General features: G+C 37.5%; 1 protein-coding gene across 14 annotated transcripts in view; it reads left to right on the plus strand.

Moving 5' to 3' along the window:
* EMSY (EMSY transcriptional repressor, BRCA2 interacting) overlaps positions 1-20,246 on the plus strand; it is an 81,841-nt gene extending 61,595 nt beyond the window's left edge. For 10 of the 14 annotated variants that reach the window (XM_043481208.1, XM_043481207.1, XM_043481200.1 and 7 more), the window contains 7 exons: positions 3,584-3,748; positions 5,462-5,617; positions 6,630-6,671; positions 9,201-9,352; positions 11,234-11,797; positions 12,757-13,257; positions 17,276-20,246. In XM_043481208.1, coding sequence (XP_043337143.1) covers positions 3,584-3,748; positions 5,462-5,617; positions 6,630-6,671; positions 9,201-9,352; positions 11,234-11,797; positions 12,757-13,257; positions 17,276-17,470 — 1,775 coding nt within the window. In that variant the 3' untranslated portion in view covers positions 17,471-20,246. The remainder of the gene's footprint in view (positions 1-3,583; positions 3,749-5,461; positions 5,618-6,629; positions 6,672-9,200; positions 9,353-11,233; positions 11,798-12,756; positions 13,258-17,275) is intronic. The other 4 variants (XM_043481209.1, XM_043481202.1, XM_043481212.1 and 1 more) reach the window with 3 other exon arrangements.
* The last annotated feature ends 322 nt before the right edge of the window (positions 20,247-20,568 follow it).

Raw genomic sequence — 20,568 nt, forward strand, 5'->3', positions numbered from 1 at the left:
TAAAATGGAAGAGAAAAAGGAGACAAAATCAAGGGTAGGGATTTAAGATGGAACATATATGAGGCAAATACAAAAATGCATCCTATAAAGACATTGTTTTAAGTAACTTGGTTTCTAGGATGGTTTTTCCAGAAGCTTCATGATCTCAGCAGGTCATGGTGAGGGTAAGGAATGAATGAAGGTTAAGCAAAACATACCAATACTTATTGCAGAACTTTTCAGAGTCATTATGTGGTGATATATATTGTGAAAGATCAAGAGTGGCGTATATAATATAAAATGCCCCCCAACTTTTTTGAGCATGGAACCCTTCTTTTGCAAAACATCTTAAAGAACTTATGTTCTTTAAGGAACATTTGGGGGAAAGCTGTGTAAACAGTTAAATACTGTGAAGGCCTTGTTTTGTATGACAGTATTTCAGAGGAAAGATACCTATTACATCATGGAAAAGATACATCTTGGGTTTAGTATAGAATAGATGAATTAGATGCATGCAACATCTGGGAATCATTTTTATGAAGAACGGTAGGTGGAGACAGGGCATTTATCATAAAGAAGAGAAGATGAAGATTGGGTTGGGTTGTGGGGGACACAGGAACTTTGTTGTCAGTTATCTTAAAGACTGTGACAAAGAAGAGGGAAAAGAATTGGTCTTTGGTAGGTACATGGGCAGAACTAGAACCACTGAGTAGCAATCAGAAGACCTGTTTCCACTCCATACAAGAAAATTTTCTAATTGTCATAACTGTGCAAAGATGGAAGGGAAACTGCCTTGGAAAACAGTGAGTTCTCTAGTGCTAGATTCCTGGACTGGTGGTATTATTTTGAAGATTTTAACATAGGATCGATGGTAGTATTAAACATACTTTTAGATTTTATTTTTTCTAGCTGAGAGGTCTCATGTGAAAGTTTAAAGTAGCTCAGTCATGTCTGACTCTTTGCGACCCCATGGACTAATAAATAGTCCGTGGAATTCTCCAGGCCAGAATACTGGAATGGGTAGCCATTCCCTTCTCCAGGGGATCTTCCCAATCCAGGGTTCAAACCCAGGTCACCCTCATTGCAGGTGGATTCTTTACCAGCTGAGCTACCAGGGAAGCCTGAGAGGTCTTACAATTCTATGCAAATGTGATAGAAAGTTTTTGTAGTAAAGACATAAGAGACATTCTTCCATAGAGATGCCTGAATCTGCCTTTGGATATAACAGTATAGTGTACATCTCTAGTACATAACATGTAGTATATGCCCAGTAAATATTTGTTAAATGACCTATGAGGAAAGATATCTGAGGGTCAGTAGGCTGCCATCCACCTACCACCAAGAGAGGTAGGGAAGTCTGGATGGATGCACACTGCATAATCAAATGGGACTGTTGTATCAGGCTCCTGCTGTCTCAGTTATTGCACTCTGACCTCAGCATCAGATTTGGTAGGCAGTAGATTTATCTAGTCTAAGTGTGAGCCAAAAGTAGAGAGGAAAATCACTCAAGGAATGTTTTTCACGTTTAGGTTCACACTCATTCTGTGTCACAGCCATTGGGGTTGCTGCATTGATTCTTTGTATGGTTAGCTGCACTTTTTGTGTATGGGCAAAAAGAGAAAAACCAGTCTCCACAGTCCCTATGGGATGATGTTATCTAGGGTGATGTGTCTGATTAGGTGCTCCTTGTAGAAATGTGTTTTCTTTTTCCAGTCTTATTTTACCTTATCTCTCTACCAATGCAGTTTTTGCTTTCTTTTGGGTATTTAATATGTGTATTTTACAGAGTTGGGTTGCAGAGTCATTCTTTCCCTATAGGTCCTTTCACCTAACAAAGGGGTACTTATAGCATCATGAGAGATTCTTAAAATTGAGAACTAAGTTTGTGTAAAATGAATGATTCCCTAATATAATCAGGTCTCTTTAATTTCTTATATATGCTCTTAGAATTAGTAAAGAAAAACTGCTATAGGCCTCATGTGGCATTTAATATTACTACATGATGTTGTTCTTCAATCATCTAGGTTTTTTTTTTGAAGTTTAATGGAAGTTACACATCCCTGGTGTGGCATATAGTCTACTTAGAGTTTAGAGGATAAGGTAGAGAGTGGAAATAGAGTTTTGTTTTTATGGTAAATAAAAATTCCAGATATTTTGTATATTGATCTTGTTTTTTGGGGAAGATAGGTTTTTTGTTTTTATTTTTGAAGGGTCATTCCTGCTGCTTCAACCTTTTTGAACAACTTTGTGGTTTTCAAAAATAAAAAATTCATAGAAGGGTGAACTTAAGTTGTACTTATTCTTGGTTTTGGGGCTGCATGAGTTATTTTCTGTGATACTTTCACTGACCATTCCAATTCATAGTAGTCTTTTTCTTTCTGTTATATAATTGCCCTAATCATTTGACTTATCCCAGGATACAAAGCTACACACACACACATGCGCGCGCGCGCGCACACACACACACACACACACACACACACACACACACACACACACATTTTATGTCTCCTCGATTAGAATCTAAACTTGGGAGTAGTAGTCATGCTTTTATAGCCTATGTAATTTCTATGTGGTATCTTGGACCAAGGAGTTTAGGAACTTAACAATAGTGTAGTGTATACTACACTTATACTATTTATTCCATCTACTTATTCTGTAGGTGGAAAACTCAAATAATTTGTTGTTTGATTTGATGTGTCTGATATTTACATGCATACTTATATAGCATGAATACAATAAGCCTTGAGTTAGGGCTATAATTTATTTTGAAACTAACAAAAAGGCTTAGAATTGAGAAATTGTCAGGCCGCAACCAGAACAACAACAACAATAAAACATTTCTTTTGCCCTTCATAGTTTATAAAGCTCTTTTACATATATTATTTCATTATATCCTCAGAAAGCCTGTGAGGTAGAGAGGTAAATTTAGTGTTGTCCTTTTAGAAATAATGATACTAAGACCCAAAGAATCAACTTGCTGGTAATTGATAGAGCTGGGACTGTAACCTAAGACTTTGAATTCTGAATGTTATACGTGTCCTATTATATCATGCTGCTTCTAGATCATTTATCCATTTTTCTTGTCAGTGGACAGGATTTCCTTTCAGTGACTCCAATAAGTGTTGACTGAATGCTCAGATTGTAATACAGAACACATTTTTAGGTGCATTGGGGAAAATAAGACTCATACTGCATTTCGTTCTTATGGTACATGGACATGCACCCACCTACAGAAATGCACACCTATTTATTATAGCAGTTATAACATTGAATTGTAATTTGTCTCTTTACATGTCTGTCTCTCCAACCAGATTGTGTGCTTCTTGAGCGTCCTTTGATTATTCTGTGAGCTCCTTTATATCCTCAGTGCCAAATGTAGACTGGCACGTAGGTGCCCAGTCTGTTGAATCAATGAATGAATGAATAAATGAATACAGACATGAAAGACATTATACCCTCTGGGAGCTTACAGTCTTTTTGGGGAGATAAAGCATGAAGTTTGTAGTAAAACAAAGATTTTTTTAAAAGAACAAATTGTTTTTTTTTTTTTTAAGAGAAACTTTGTTTATAGGGTTTTTTTTTTTTAACTAATATAAAACAGATTCCCAGCCTGTAGTTCATGTAATTGCTTCCCGGCGTCAGGATTGGTCAGAACATGAGATTGCAATGGAGACTAGCCCCACCATAATTTATCAGGATGTATCCAGTGAATCACAATCAGCTACTTCAACAATCAAAGCTCTGTTAGAACTCCAACAGACAACAGGTATGAATTCACATGCTCAGTTGAATGAAGCATGTTTTCTCTAGAGATGGGTTGTGCTAAAATACTACTACTGTTATATTTTCTTTGTTATTATTTGAGCACATTTCCCCCCTCTGGACTTGTCTATAATCATTGGTTCAGTCTGTTTACTTGTCAGTTCATTAAGATGTTCACAGGAGTACTGAAGGCTAGATAGACTGTAGTCTATTGTTTCCATCAGAAGAAAGAAGAAAAAACAGCACAGTTCTTTTCTTCTCTCTCTCCTGCTCAAAATGGACAATCCTGTTGCCTTTTGTCACCAGAAAGAAGTAGGTCTGTTGATTTCTAAGCACAAAGATAAATGCAGTACATTTGCCAATTCTATTCAAGAATAGTAGAAGGCAAATTGGAGGGCTTCTGCCATCCTGCTTGATATTGGTGGAGCAGTTTTGTGGTCATGAAACATTAAGGGCCTTGCTAACATTCTAATTTTTTTTTATCTTCATACTTCTTTGTATAATTTAAGAACCTGAGCTTCCATGCAAAGCTGTTCTCATTTAGCAAGATCCAATCAGTATTTCCAGTTACTAAATATCTTCTATAAACTCTAGGCAAAACTGTGTTAGTTATACTGACTTTTCTATTATAATAGATCAGATACTGTCAGAGTTCTTAGAGGACCTTAGTGATGATCTCGTCCAACCATTTCATCATAGATAAACATACTGAGACCTAGAGAGGTTATCCAGTTGGCTAGTGGCAGAGTGAGATTCCATGTCTTTTGATTCCCAGTTCAGTGTCCTCTCTACTTGTGGGGTGACTTTTGTATTCCTTTGGTTTTGTTTTACTTTCTTTAAATGATTATCTTGATATTATCACATTTTATGCGTTGGTGAGAATAACCTGAATGATTGCTTACTGGACTTAATTACTGGTTACTGTTGTTGTAACATCCACTCTACACTACCCAAAGAATACTAGCATTTATTTTAAGTCTTTGATTTTTTTTAATTGGTGTTATTTTTGGCTTTAGGCATTTCCTTAGCTCCTTGTCTTTGACATACTCAGCTATTTCCGTTAATGCCTTATAGAGGGTGGAAACCAAATAATTTTGTAGAAAAGGTGATAATTTAGAAAGTTATTCTATCCATGGAAACCATTCTTGATTCCAGACCATTCCATAGACATTTTTGCAGGAACAGAGAGACCATATTTTCCTAACAATGAATATTTTTATTCTTCAAGAGTCATAAAAATGTAACATTTCTTTGGGGATTATCTTGAATTTTTAATAGATCAAATTAAACTGGTCACTGTGTTGTGCTCTTCTGGGCAGTTGTGTCCTGGAGCAAATAATGTTATGTACTGCTTACTCACCCTTTGTTTTCAGGTTGGTGAACTCAAGAATACCAGGTACTGCCTTGACTAAGGGTAAAGGAAATGTTCTAAAGGGAGTGTGTACAAGGGAAACAGATCCAGTGGTTTGGCCTGGTGATAATAGGGGGGAGATTTTAGTCTGAACGCATATGAGTTCTTGCTATGCTACTGAGTATGGTTGTACAAGCTGTGCACTCTATAGCCATACAGTAGTTTGCCCTTTTGTTTTGAACTTCCTAGCTTCTTAGTCACTGCCCATGTGGCACCCCAGAGGTCTTGTTCATTTTTCCATGAACAACTCTGGCTTTAGTACTTGTTTGTAATAAAGTTAATTTTTCCCCTGACTTTTTTATACAGTGAAGGAAAAATTGGAATCTAAACCAAGACAACCCACTATTGACCTGAGTCAAATGGCAGTGCCTATTCAGATGACCCAGGAAAAGAGACATTCTCCTGAAAGTCCATCAATTGCGGTGGTAGAGTCAGAACTAGTTGCTGAATACATCACTACTGGTAGGTGTCCTTTTAAAAAGTAGTATTAAGGTAGGAGTGCCACCTTTCTGGATTTCATGGGATGACTGTTTGGGGGAAAATATATTTTTTATATTTCTCCATCTCTTCCAGTTTTCTCTGAGAACAGATTCACATTGTCTTTGGGATTTACCCTGTCTTTAATGATTAGAGGGAGAAAATTGATAGATTTTACAAAGTTTGCAAGTAATATAAAACTGTAGTTGGCCTTAAAGAATATCTGTGAACATCAGGCAGCACTGGTAGTGAGAGGATAGAATATCTTTTCTAGGGGAATAAACACTCATATACATTTGGATTTTTTAGTTTTGGGGAAGGGGAGGTGGGTCAAGGGAGAAAGAAGGTATAAAATCCAACCCTCCTCCCCCTTTTTAATGTAAAGAAAAAAATGTGGAAACTTTTAAATCCTTGTAAATAGTTAAGAGTTGTGATGGAAAGCACATTAGGTATTTATGTGGTCTGGCAGCAAAACACTGATGATATTTTTGGATGGCATATGTAGAGAAGTGGAGCAGGAACGGTAATAGGTTCTTTCATATTCTGGTGAGACCACACCTGGAATACTGCTTTCTGTTTTAGGCACTCTATTACTTCGAGATTTGGAGAAGTTCAGAGAGTAGTAACGTGAATAATTAGGGCTTAGGAGAGATGACTTACGAGGCAATATATAAAGAACACCTGTCTTCTGTTTTCTTAAGCATAAGAGAACATAGAGTTGCAAATATTTGAAGGATGTAAATACCAAAGTGGAAAATGAATTTTTTGGCATAATTTTAGGAGATATTGTTAAGACTAATGGATTAAAATTGCCAAAAGGGAAAATCCAATTAAAAATTATGTAAAGCTATCTAGCATCTTTATTTAGAGATACTTAGCAAAAAGCAGAGGGCAGTATGTTGGGAAAATCGATAATAACCTCTGGGGATAGACTAGATTATCAAACGGTAAATAGATAACAAGACCTATGATATCTTCCCTTACTTATCCTTTTCAGAGCGCACTGATGAGGGGACAGAGGTTGCTTTTCCCCTTCTAGGTAAGTGGTGTGCATCCATTTGTAGTAAAAGTGACTGAAGGTAAAAGATGATTGTTTTGGGGGCAAACCACTTAATGGATGCGCTCTACTCTGATCTGGTAGAGGAAAGGTAAGCTCTACTCAGTAAAAGGGAGAGAGACTTTCCTTTTGCAGAGTAGTCAGATTCTTTCTCAGAAATGAACAGTTTGACATTGAAAAATAAGAGTTGTTTAAAGAAATAAGTGACTGTTTTATGGTGTTTATATGGTCCAGATAAAGGTCACTTCAGCTGTTTTCCAAATATCTACTCTGTGACCTCCCTTCTATAATCTTCTCCCATCATATCATCAGCCTCACTGAGTGTTTTTTTTTTTTTTTACTTCAAAGCCAACTTCCTGACGCTCTTGTATTATTCTGCAGTGGATGTTATTTTTCTTTAACTTACCTGCACTCTGGGGAATTACTATGAAGAGATTTATAGTATTTTGAATTTATAGTATCTTGAGGATTATTCTTAAATGGTTTCAGTTGATCATCTATGAAAACCATTTCATTTCTTAATAAATGTAATAATTATGAAGATTAGGGTGGGCAGCAAAAATGTTACATATAATCTGATAATTTCATCAGAAATTATATTTATTATTTTTCAAATGTCATTCATTTCTGATGATGCTTCTATCCATGAAAAGCTTCATTGATTTGCTTGCTTAGTTTTAATATTATTAATATGATTTTTTTTTGCTCTTACTCAGTTATATTGTAAATGATTTCAGTATTTGTTATTTTAATACAAACCATGACTCCCTTTTTTCCAGTTTCGTTGAGCACATATGAAAGATTTTATTAACTCATATAATTTAAAATGTATATATAAAGCTTATTGTGAAATGCAGTAAGATACTATGGTGCATTTATAAAAGAGTACTAGTGGTGCTGCCTGTCACCTCATATCACATGTAGGCATATATGTAGCAACAATAGAAAAACCACATTTGTAGGACTTCCTTGGTGGTCCAGTGGCAGACACTCTGAGCTTCCAATGTAGGAGGCCTGAGTTTTAATTCCTGGTCGGAGAACTAGATCCCACATGCTGCAACTAAAAAGATCCCACATGCTGCACCAAGGATCAAGGATGCTGCATGCAGTACTGGGACCCAGTGCAGCCAAATAAATAAATATTAGAAAAATGTTCAAAAAAAAAAAAGAAAAATGGCATTTTTGAATATAGATAAAATGTGTTATAAAAATGAAGCTTATTTGTATTTCACTGGATAGCTTTAAAGTTCTATACTCACAATGGCACTTTTACATTGATTTTGTAGTGATCATCTTATCCTTGGGCATTTGACTATGACTTTTCTAAGTATGGAACCACTACTACTTGAAATTGTAGATCAAGATATATGAGAATTAGAACCATAGATTATTCAGAGGTTTTGATATTCTCAAAATCCTTAGCTAATTTTACAGATTTATTTTTATCTGTTTCTGATTCAAAAAGTTGGTTTCTAGTAACTATAAACATTTTTAAAGCTCTGTAGAATAAGAAGTGTTGAGTATTTATACTGTTTAAAAAAGTTGAAATTGAGGCTGATTAAAAGTGATAGTTTGGCATCAACATAGATGTGTAGTTTAAATGTATAGTTTACTCCATGGAACCTTTCCAGCAAGAGACTAAGAGGTGGAATTATTTCCTCTTATTCATTTGTTTTGGATGAGCTGAATTTGAGAAGATGAAAGAACACTGACTTTTCTGTTATTTTGTTAACTTTATATTTTGGTACTTAATCTAAGGACCATTTTCAACTCATTACTTCATTTGGTCCTCTTCTAAGAAATGAAGTTTTATCCTAATAAAAAACAAAAATAGACAAAATAAAACCTCTGAATTTTAGAGATTAGTAACATAGAGTTTAAGTGACCTCTTCAAATTCACATAGCTGATTGGTGGCAGAATGGGACAGAATCCAGTTGTGACTGTTGATCCAGTTCTCTTTCTGCAGTATCACTTTGACCTCCTAAATCTTTAGGATATGAGAGAATGTCTTTTGTATATAAAGGAGTGAATGCTTCTGGCTTTTGTATTACATTCAGAACTGGGATCAAGAGGTTAAAAACGTGTACTGTCTCACTATCCTTAAAAATATTAGTCTAGGATTTGATTGCAGAAATTGATTGTTGTTTTGTTACCTTAATGGGGTAAAGGTCACTGGAGAAAGAGTGCAACTCACAGGAGGATGTAGCTTTAAGGGATTTGTTCCTCCTTTGTGGTAATAGTTTTCACAGTGCCTCCACATACATTTCTCATCTCATCCTTATAATAGCTCTGTTATTCCCATTTTACAGATGAGGACACAGAGTCTCAGAGAAGATAAGTGACTTTCTCAGAGTTACACAGCTCATAAATGGGCAGACTCTGGTCTTCTGCCTCCTAGTACCACACTTTCTCTCTGTGATGCAATCTCACAGACAATTGTTTAAAATGACTACTGGTTACAGATGCTGTGGTGATTTCTGGAGAAATATCATCACCTCCTCTATTTTCAGTCAGCCACCGCTCCCAGCCCCAACAGCCCTCCCAGCCTCAGCGGACCCTTCTCCAGCATGTGGCTCAGTCACAGACTGCAACACAGACATCCGTGGTGGTGAAGTCCATCCCAGCTTCTTCCCCTGGAGCAATCACCCACATAATGCAGCAGGTTGTATCTCTTCTTTTTCCTTCTACCTTCTGTAGCTGCTTCCTTCCTGAAATAAGATTCAGTTTCATCTCCTATTATAAGAGGGGAAATAACTAAGTTAAAGAGTGTTAGTGTAGTTCTTTCATCTGTGAGGGGTGAGTACAGGAAATGAACTGAGAGTCTTAACACCAGAAAGTAATTAAGAAATAGTATTCTTGGGTCTTCTGTGAACTCAACATTTCAAAAGGGTAAAGCTATCTAGATGAATCTATGACATCAGAATTGGTCACTGTTTCTATGTATTTTCTTGTTATGGAAGGGTTTATCACTGAGGCAAGATTTTCAAATGAAATAGAAGTTGGCTTCTTTAAGCTGTTTGATGCTGAGATTTTCATTTGTTTTACTTTTTGCTTTCATAATGAATCCTTGTGGGAACATTAAAAATAACTAGATAAATATTATTTGACTTCTTTTACTGAAATGTGACCAATTGAGGAAGAGATTCAACAGGAAGGAAAATGAATTAATATAAAACAGAAAATGTGGTACCAAGGGTAATGGGGAAAAGGTAAAAAATACATTGACATATTGATTTTGTGCCAGATACTGTGCTTTGAGCTTTAAATGCTTTAACTTATTTAATTCTTGCTATGAGCCTGCAAGGTGATTGTATCATCCCTCTTACAAATGAGGAAACTCATGCCCATAGAAATTAAATAACCTATTCTGGATGGCAGAACCAGGATTTAAATCTAAAGATTCTTGCCTCTATTATAAAGTGATATCATAAATATCAGATTTAAGCATGACTTATCATTACTCAACTGGTAGCAGTTGACCCTAATTACAGGCAAACTACTGGAAAGGCATGAAGAAATAGTTGAATTAAAAACCTATACGCGTAAGGTCATTATGAGATAAGGGAGAGTTTTGATTGAATCTCAAAGTTTTAAAGTTTAAGTAGATGTGTAGCATTTGACAAAGCAGTGGGAAGGATGGGATTGAGATGGATCATCTGTCACTGAGGGAAATCAGATGGCCAGAGATTTTGCTGGGTGTCAGCTCTTAGCCTGGAGTCTGGCCCTCGTCTGGCTGTCCTGACATTGACTTTTCTCAAGACACCCGGGGAGGTCGGACAGCTGGCTCTAACCATGTCACTCAAGATCGCTGCTGCCTCCCAACACTATTATAACTGATATCAGGCCATCTCTGTTTCTCCTGACAGGAGTGCTCTTATTGCTGCCATAGTTTCCTACCCTCCTGGGAGGGAGCCAGGTGTCTGAAAGCCATGCCTGGTGGCGTGGAACCTAGGCGAGGAGGGTTGGGGCAGAGGGCAGATCACTCAGACCTTGGTAGGCCTGGCCACCCGTCTCCACCCTTAGCAAAGAGGCCCTCTGCGGAGACTGGGATGGGCACAGCCCTCAGACAATGCCTACCTCCTGGACTGTGCTAAATGGGTGCACAGCACAAGTGGGCTTCTCTGAACCTTAGATTTTCTCTGGGTACCTCACTTCTGGGTTGCTGCATTCTTCCTTTGGACAGATGAACAGCTCTGGAGCTATGTCCTGAGCCAGGGAGCCTTTTCTTTTCTCATCTTGTGCTCTGCTTGCAGAACATCCTTGTTTTTCTTATCTTTTAAGTTCTGGGCCCTCTGAGACTTTTCTTACTGCAGTGCATTTGCCAGTTTTTGCAGTACTTAATGTCTAAGAGTTGAAATTTTAAGAGTCTCAATCTAAGGCTGCCTTTAGATTTAGAGACCTTGAGAGTTTTTTGGTCTTCTTAGGTTCTCCCTTCTGAAAATTTTGAATGATTCTCATAATCAAGTCTTTTCCAATTTGAGGAAAATGTAGCAATATAGGTGTTTTTCTTATTTCATTCTTACTTTGTGCCTTTTTTACTTAGGCATTAAGCAGTCACACTGCTTTTACCAAACACAGCGAGGAACTTGGAACTGAGGAGGGCGAGGTTGAAGAGATGGACACTTTAGACCCTCAGACAGGTCTGTTTTATCGATCTGCCCTGACTCAGTCACAGTCAGCTAAACCGCAGAAACTTAGCCAGCCACAGCTGGAACAGACTCAGCTGCAAGTGAAAACTCTGCAGTGCTTCCAGACTAAACAGAAGCAGACCATCCACCTGCAGGCAGACCAGCTCCAGCACAAACTCCCGCAAATGCCCCAGCTTTCCATCAGGCATCAGAAACTCACCCCTCTCCAGCAAGAACAAGCACAGCCCAAGCCAGATGTACAGCACACACAGCATCCCATGGTGGCCAAAGACAGGCAGCTTCCTACCTTAATGGCACAGCCCCCCCAGACTGTAGTACAGGTGCTTGCAGTGAAAACCACGCAGCAGCTCCCTAAACTGCAGCAGGCTCCGAACCAACCAAAAATCTACGTGCAACCCCAAACCCCCCAGAGCCAAATGCCGCTCCCAGCCTCTTCAGAGAAACAGCCGGCAAGCCAGGTAACGGAATATTGATAGCATGCAAAGTTAAACTTCTCTGTTCACGGAAAAAAATGAAAACATCACGACCCTATCGTGATTAGCGGTGCATTCTCCTGGCAAGAGGAAACTCAAAAGCCTCATTACGCTGGTATTACTTTACTACATCAGAAGGTTGACATTAGGGAAGAAATGTACGCACTAATATAGGAAGAAAAAAAGCATAGCACTCAGAACTTGAATTTCCAGGCAGTTTTTAATGAAATAACTTGAGCATTGATCAACAATGCATAGATATACCTAAATTATTTTTATTTTTTAAGCATAAAGTATTTATTTCCGTGCCTGTAAACTCTTATTTCTATGGCGGTAATGCTAATAAGTAAACTACAGTCTTTTAAGGAGCTTCACTGACCGTTTTCCTTTGTAGTTTACACCACCACCATTTGGTTAATAAATTTATCTTCTAGATTTCAGAGGAATTATCTGTGAATATTGAAAAGAAAAATTATATTAGGGAAAAGTAGTGGCTTTGGAGTGATGTATGTGTATATGTGTGTATTACAAATACATATATATATAGAATATGTTTGTATAAACGTATTTTAAAGCAAAAGATTGAAAACCCCCTACCTTTATTTTAAAAAGCTGAAGATTATATGAAATGACTTGAGATGGGTTTAAGGTGTACTGTGTGGGGATGTAAACCCCAAGGCAAACAAGGCTGCTGTGACTTTTTTCCTTTACTGCTATGAACCTTGGCTGGCTGAACAAAGGTTCTTTTGACCCCTCCTCTTTCGCTAGGTTTCTTAAAAGTAACCAGATACTTTCCCATCAGCCCTCTTATTGAAACACCAAGCTTCAAAATATCTTCCTAGTATACAGCACAAATGTTTCTTTTGCCATTATTGTCTGGGGTGTTTGATAGGTTTTCTCAAAGATATGTAGCTGTAACACACACAACCCCAATTTGTTTTCAGGTGGAGCAGCCAATTATAACCCAAGGATCCTCTGTTACAAAGATAACTTTTGAGGGGCGCCAGCCTCCCACAGTTACAAAGATAACTGGTGGCAGTTCTGTGCCTAAGTTGACATCACCAGTTACAAGCATATCTCCCATTCAGGCCTCTGAGAAGACAGCAGTGTCAGACATTTTGAAAATGTCTTTGATGGAAGCTCAGATTGATACAAATGTAGAGCATTTGGTAGTGGATCCCCCAAAGAAGGCTCTTGCCACTAGTGTGCTCACTGGTGAAGCAGGATCATTACCCTCCACCCATGTGGTGGTGGCAGGGATGGCGAATTCCACTCCCCAGCAACAGAAATGTAGAGAGTCCTGTTCAAGTCCATCTGCTGTTGGCCCTCCCCTAACGACAAGGAAAATCGATGCACCAGGAGTGCCTGCGACAGGCCAGTTCATGCGTATTCAGAATGTAGGCCAAAAGAAAGCTGAAGAGAGCCCAGCAGAAATTATCATCCAGGTAAGAATCAGAAGGAACATAAGAAATCTTGGGTGTCTTGAGGGTTGTGGGTTTGGTGTGTTTTGGGATGTCACAGGAAGAGTCAAGCCAAAATGGCAAAGAGATTATCAAATTTGGCTTATTACCTATTACAAATATACAAGTTTATAATTATTTTTTGAAACAGAGTCCTAGAAAATTGATAGATATTTTCACAACAGTACACCTCAGAGACAGTCAAGGGCCCTGAGCCCTTGTGTCCACTTGATTCATAGATGCAAGCCACACTTGCCAGTGTTGACTCAGCAGTCAACCTACAAGATCAACAACTTTCCAGGTCAAATTTTGGGCTTCTCAGTCTTTGCCCAGAGTATAAGTAGTTTGTACTTCTGGGATATAACTGGATTGTACTCCTATTTCAAGTTAATTTCAGAGACCCTTGTAGAAACACAGTTCTTGATCTTGATCCAAATATATGGTTTTTCAGCACTATAAAATCTTAATTAACTGAAATGTCTAGAGAACCATGTTGTAAGAGAATGTTTCTTAGTAATTTAATTTTATAACTAACCTGGGATTAACCATAAAGCTTTGCTTTTTATTTCAATCATTATATTATTGAAAAATCTTATTATGGTTACTCTCCTGCCTTGGTAAGTACAGGCTAGTGAACATGATGGATTATTCATTGACAGTAGATTTTCCTATGCCTCACATTCCCTTCATTCTAAAACTCATCTGTCATCATATATAATCCAGACTGAGGAGTTACTGGGTCCAGACTAGCTTTTAGAAGTTGTGTTTTATTTCCCTCTCTCCTTGCAAGGTTTCAGGTTTTTTTCTTGACATTTGTCATTTTTTGCTTGGAAGGTATCAGAGCAGCACATTTTAGTTAATTGAGAATTTGGATTTATTGAAATGTGGATAATCTAGTATTTACTATGGATGGTAGTATTTATTGTACTATATTGTGTGACTTAGATGATTCTGTAGTAAATTTTGCCTTTCCTGTGATCCCAAGCCATGAAAGAATGCAAATTGACTGATATTAACCCAGATAGGATTTATCTTAGTATAGGGGAAATGGTTAAATGCAAATAGATCTGGCCATTGAATTATTCAAGCATTTTGTTCCTGTCAAAACAAATAGTGAACTAAATAATTGTTGACCAAATGAATTTGTTACGTGTTTTTTCCTGCTGAAGAGGTAGCATGCGTGCTAAGTCGCTTCAGTCGTGTCCAACTCTTTGCGGCCCTATGAACTGCACCAGTCTCCTCTGTCCATAGGATTCTCCAGGCAGGAATACTGGAGTGGGTTGCCATGCCCTTCTCCACTGAAGAGGTAGGGTTTAGTGGAAAAGGAGGTTTTGTGGCTTCGCTATTCACTCTGTGACTTTGGGCAAGACTCTTAACCTCACTGTGCCTTAGTTTCCTCATCAATGAAATGGGAATAAGGAATGCCTACTTTATGTGATTGACATAAGGATTATATAAAATTGAGATGAAGCACCTAGCACAGTACCTGGCTTGTAGTGATTGCCCGATATATGATAGCTATTCCTGTTTTTACCAGAGTTTACTGTGGCCCCTGGGAGTTTAAGTTCTTTAAGTTCATATACTTACTAAATTCAAAATTATTTTGAATAGCTTATGTGGAAATTATTTTCTATACTTCATGAACAGGGGTGAAAATGTAATTTGCTTCGTGTATCAAAGATGATAGCTAATGAGTAGGTTCTCTGCAAGAATACTGAGCTAATTTTTAGCGTTTACTATATCCTGGGTTGATGTGTCACTATGTCAGAGGGAAGAGCAGCATTAAGGACCAAGCTTTTGGAGTCAGAAATAGCTAGATTTGAATCCCACCTGTAATCCTTACCTACTTTGTGGCTTTGAGCAACAGTTAACCTTTGTCCCTGTGATGAAGGGGAAACAAGAACAGCTCAAAGAGTTGTTTTGAGGATTGAGTAAATATCTGATTAAGTGTCCTATATAGAGTAATACTCAATAAGGATAGCTCCTGTTGTTATAATCATCACTAACAGATTGTTAAAACATTTATTTTCAGGTCTCACTAGTTATGCTTAGCTTTGACCCAAAGTATTGATTTTTACTCATTCAGTAAAATACCTACTGACTTGAGTGAAAGAAGTCTGCAGAAGTTCTTTGATTTCTTGAAAAATGTTCTGTAAAAATTCATCATGTTTAATATTGAGTACTTTGTAGACAGATAATCCATATTTCTTTTATTCATTCATTCATTCATTCATTCCACATGGGTTATTTGACCTCTGTGTTCCAGGCACTGTGCTAGGTGTAAGGATGGAGGAGTAAACAAGTTGAGTGTATCTTCTATTTTGAAGGAGTCTGTATGTATATGGAATTTATAGAATTTAGATCTGTAGGGATATTTAAAGCATATCTTTTCTAATTATCTTATTTTACACAAAATTAAACTAAAGCTTAAGAAGGGAAGTGACTTATTCAGAGGTCCACAGCAAGTCACAGCTAGAGCTGAACTAAAATTCTGACCCCACCAGAGACTTTTTCACAGTGATCAGCTGTATGGAACAAGGGCAGGAGGGTGAGGGAAGACAAAAAACTTTACCACTTTAGAATCAATGCCTAGGCATCTTGCACTATTTTCTTGATAGTATTAAAACTAAATTTGCATCTCCCCTCAGTAGAAGGTTGTTTTGGTTAGGTATATTTTCAAAATGCTGATATTCAACTTTGCTCTAGGTTTTTTATGTTAAAGATACATTATTCATTGGGAAGGTAAAGAATCCTCTGGCAATGCAGGAGACCTGAATTCAGTCCCTGGGTTGGGAAGATCCCCTCAAGACGGGAAAGGCTACCCACTCCAGTATCCTGGCCCAGAGAATTCTATGGACTGTATAGTCCCTGGGGTTGCAAAGAGTCAGACATGATTGAGGGACTTTCAGTTTCAATGTGTGCCAGACCCTGTTCAAAGTTCTGGGTATCTAGCAGTGAAAAAGATAGTCAGGATCTGTGCTCTGGTTCAAACTGTCTTGGATCTTACATTCTAAAGATGAGAAGAAAACAAAGAGATGATAAATCAATAAAGAAAATGTTACAGAACATAATAGGGGCTAGGGGTGGGATTGACCCAGTACTCTGGTTTCCTTTCATAGAAGGAAGGCTTCTCGAAGCCTTTTACTTGAAGCATTTGAGCTAAGATGCAGATGATAAGAATGGAGCCAGCCATGTAAAGATTTGGAGGAAGGATATTCCAGGAAGAGGGGAAGAACTAGTGCACACACCCTATGGTACAAGTGAGTTTGGCATAAGGCTGGAGACCCAGTAAGGTTTTTGATTTATAGCAAGAACAGTAGGAAACAATTGTAGAATTTTAAGTAGGGGTATGATATGGACTGATACACCTTTTAAGAAGGTATATAATAAAGTTGAGAAAAAAAGAATCTGACAAGGCAATATGACCTAATATGTGTTTATCTTTTGGTACTTTTATTGTTTAAAAGACTGTTTGTCTTCTCTAGCCTTATTTTTAGTAAATATTGTTACTATGTGACCCAAACAAATAAGTTCACCTTTGAACTACCAAAGGGCTTAAAAATATTGTGGTATCAGTGGATTAATCATTCATCTTGCAGAAGCAAAATCTGATGCATTTACATTTAAAATTTGCTTAATGACCAAATAAAAATATCCTCAGAGCCTGTCTCTTGAATTAGGCATGGACTTCAGCCTGCTTTGTTAGAAGAGGCACCATCAAGGAGTGGAGAGATCACCTTGCGTTGCAGAGGACTTGGATTTGAATCCTGGCATCCTAGCATTAACCCTGACCAACTGTGTGACCTTGATTAAGTCACTTACTATCTTAGTTTCCTCATTTGTAAAATGGGAATAATATTAAGCATCTAGCATAGTGCCTGGCATCTAGTAGTTGTCCAGTTAATGTCAGTTTCCTTATTTCCTTCCTTGTTATTGTTGAGGATATCCTTCTGTTACCCTTTTTTTTAACCATGAAGCTTCTCTCCTCTGTCTTCTCTTCCAGGCCATTCCCCAGTATGCTATTCCTTGCCACTCCAGCTCCAACGTGGTCGTAGAGCCCAGCGGGCTCCTTGAACTGAACAATTTCACCAGTCAGCAGTTGGATGATGATGAGACGGCCATGGAGCAGGACATAGACAGTAGCACAGAGGATGGAACTGAACCCAGCCCCTCTCAGAGTTCTGCTGAACGATCCTAGTGTTTTGGACACAGGAGTGCACTTTAAAACCTACTTGGTTACCAAGTGTCCAGGGAAGCCCTTGTAATTTTGATGTCTAAAGAGAGCACTTTGCCCATGCTTAGACTGTGGACCCTGAAACAGCAGTGTTTCAACAAGAATTGCTGCAGGAGTAGCATTTTAAAACAAGATAAAACTCACAGGGGAATGTACTTTTTTTTAGAAAAAGAAAAAAGATGCACATCTACAGCGACATAAGACCTGATATTCTTTCTCTATTGGACCATGGCTAATGGAAAAGTTTGTCTTGCAGTGGAAAGAGACTTTTCCTGTGAATGTTCCTCAACTGGTTTCTACTGAGCAAACACCATCAAAAAAGGAGAATGTGAATAGTTTGTATTTTGAAACAGTGTGTCAGGAACAGTTGTTTTTTTTTTTTTAAATCTTGTATGTTTTTGCAAATCCCTGCAAGTGCTGAATTGGTTAACATTTTACATCTCCTCAGTTCATATTTTATAAAATAACTAGTTCTTTGATACTGGCATTAAAGAATCCTTGTTAGATGGTGGAAATCAGGTCCCTCACCAGTGGGAAGTGCTTCTTTGGGTGGTTTGTACATTCTCACCAGTTGTATGCTAATTTATTGTGTTGTTGTTCCTTTGTGCTCTAGGCAGCACACTTGCTTTCTATTTATTTAAATGTAAACATTTCAAAGCAGGCCATATTCCTTCTGACAAATTTCCTGTAAGCCAGGATTGTCTACCCTTTCCACCTCCCACCCCCACCCCCTTTCTCCTTTAAGAAAACTTATGAGAAAATGTTTCATTGTGGAACAGAGGAAAAGAAATATTTTCTAGTCCAAAGGAAATGTTCAGTTATGTTCAGGAAAACAAGTTATTCATATGATGCTATCTTAACACTGAAATTGCACATTCATGTTGGACTAAGACTTTGAAAATAACTTTTACATACCTTTGTTTAACCCCCTTTGAAATGTATAAAAAGTTCATTTACAGTTCTAAATGTAATGTTTTTAAGCATTCTACCTTTTTAGGACATGATTTGTTTAAGCAATATGTTTGGGTCTTGTGATCACTGTCTGTCACAAGTAGAGTGAAGGGTAAGAGGGTGGGAACGGGTAAAAGTCAGTTTTGACAAGTTGTGGCAAAGGAAACTATACTTTTCATTTTTTAAAAAAATGTAAATAGAAAAGTTTTTAACGGTTTTATATAGATTTCACTATAAATAAGCATTTTAAGACTGACAAATGTTGAACTGTATATACATATATCAGCATAACTGCCCAATTTTTTGGTGCTGAAGTACTGTAAAGTAGAATTCATCAATGGTCTCCTAATTTTTACATCTATATCTGGAAAAAAAAAAAACAAAAAACTGTGATCCTATAGTTAATAAATTCCCACTAGAGTGACACTGATGATCTAAACACAGGCATTCACAGATGCACTGATTTCTTGTAGTTGTCATTATTTCTGCTACATGATAATGACTTATACCCATAGATGGAGCTGTTGGGTATTATTTTATTGTACAAATTCCTGTTTAAAAGACTTTGTGATTGTTTCTAGTTAAGTAATTTTTTTAACCTTTTGGGTCATAGACTTCTTTGAAAATCTGATGACACTTTGAACTCTCACCAAAAAGAGTGAAAACTCTCACATGCCAATATACATGTTAGGTTTTGCAATTTTTAGGGGTTCATGGGCCTCTAAGCCTATCTATGTGTTCCAGGTTAAGCCCTCTGTTAACGGTCAGTCCATTACTTACAGATGTAAGTTTTTATAAAATAAAGTATCTTTTAAATATTCGTGGATCAGGTAACAGCAAACTTGAATAAAGTCACTATGTTCTACTTCTGCATGTTCCGGCACCATAGCATATCTGTGTCCCTTTGAGAATTTAGCCTTAATATGTTTTAGCAACTAAAATGGCAAATGAAATTTCCATAGTCTGCATTTTTAAAAATTAGAATAATTTTAACAAATTATCAAATGAGGGATTTAATTTTTTTTCTTTTAAAAGCTGTTAATCTCGAGGACAGCATGAATTTCAATTTATTTGACAAATATTAATTAAACATTCTTCTGTGTGCTAGATGCTAGGCTAAGCACCACGTATGTACCATAGTGAATAAACAGACAATCCTTCCCTTATGGAGTTGACAAGCAGGGTTACCGGCTGATGAAATGGATATGAAGGCTAAAGGAAAGAAGAAACAAGAGTGGCTCTTAGGTTTCTTAATTTAGTGGGTGGATGGTAATGCCATTCATGGATCTCTAGGCATCCTTTTACTGAAAATCTTAGCATTAGTTCTTTTACTGTGTCATATGTTTAAGTCCATAAATGTAAGTTTACGTCATCCGTGTGAAAGATATTCCAAGATTACAATGCAAATGCTACAAAATTAATAAAACCCTAACAACTGGTATAAGCAGTGATAAGAAAAATCCATTTGGTTTAAAGGAAACTTTGATAAATGCTTCGTACTAGGAGTTGCAGTTTATGGTGAAATTACACAATTTAAAAAAATTAGCAGTTTTACTGAGATTACTTCACGTCATACCATTCACCCATTTAAAGTATTACAGTTCAGTGGTTTTTTAGTATATTTGGAGTTGGGCAGTCATCACTACAGTCAATTTTAGAGCATTTGTGTAGCCCCCCAAATAAACCCTGTGTGCCTGAAACCACCACCAGCCTGGCCCCAGGTATCCTCTAATCACTTCTGTCCCTGTGGATTCACCTGTTCTGGACATTTCCCATAAATGCAATCATATAATAGGTGGTCTTTTATGATGGTCGCCTTTCACTTGGTGTCGTGTTTTCAAGGTTCATTCATGTTATAGCGTGTGTCAGTGCCCCATTCCTTTTTATGGCTCAATAACAGTCCGCTGTGTGGATGTACCACATTTCTTCCATCCATCAGTTGATGGGCATTTGGGTTGTTTCTACTTTGAGGCTTTTATGAATGATGCTGTATGAACATTTGTGTACAAGTTTTACATAAGTTTTCAGTTCTCTTGGGTAAATATCTAGGAGTGCAATGTCTGGGTCATGTGGTAAGTATTTTTAACAGTTTGAAGAACTGCCAGACTCTT

This window comes from Cervus canadensis, chromosome 11 (assembly GCF_019320065.1).
Source record: "Cervus canadensis isolate Bull #8, Minnesota chromosome 11, ASM1932006v1, whole genome shotgun sequence".
Lineage (NCBI taxonomy): Eukaryota > Metazoa > Chordata > Mammalia > Artiodactyla > Cervidae > Cervus > Cervus canadensis.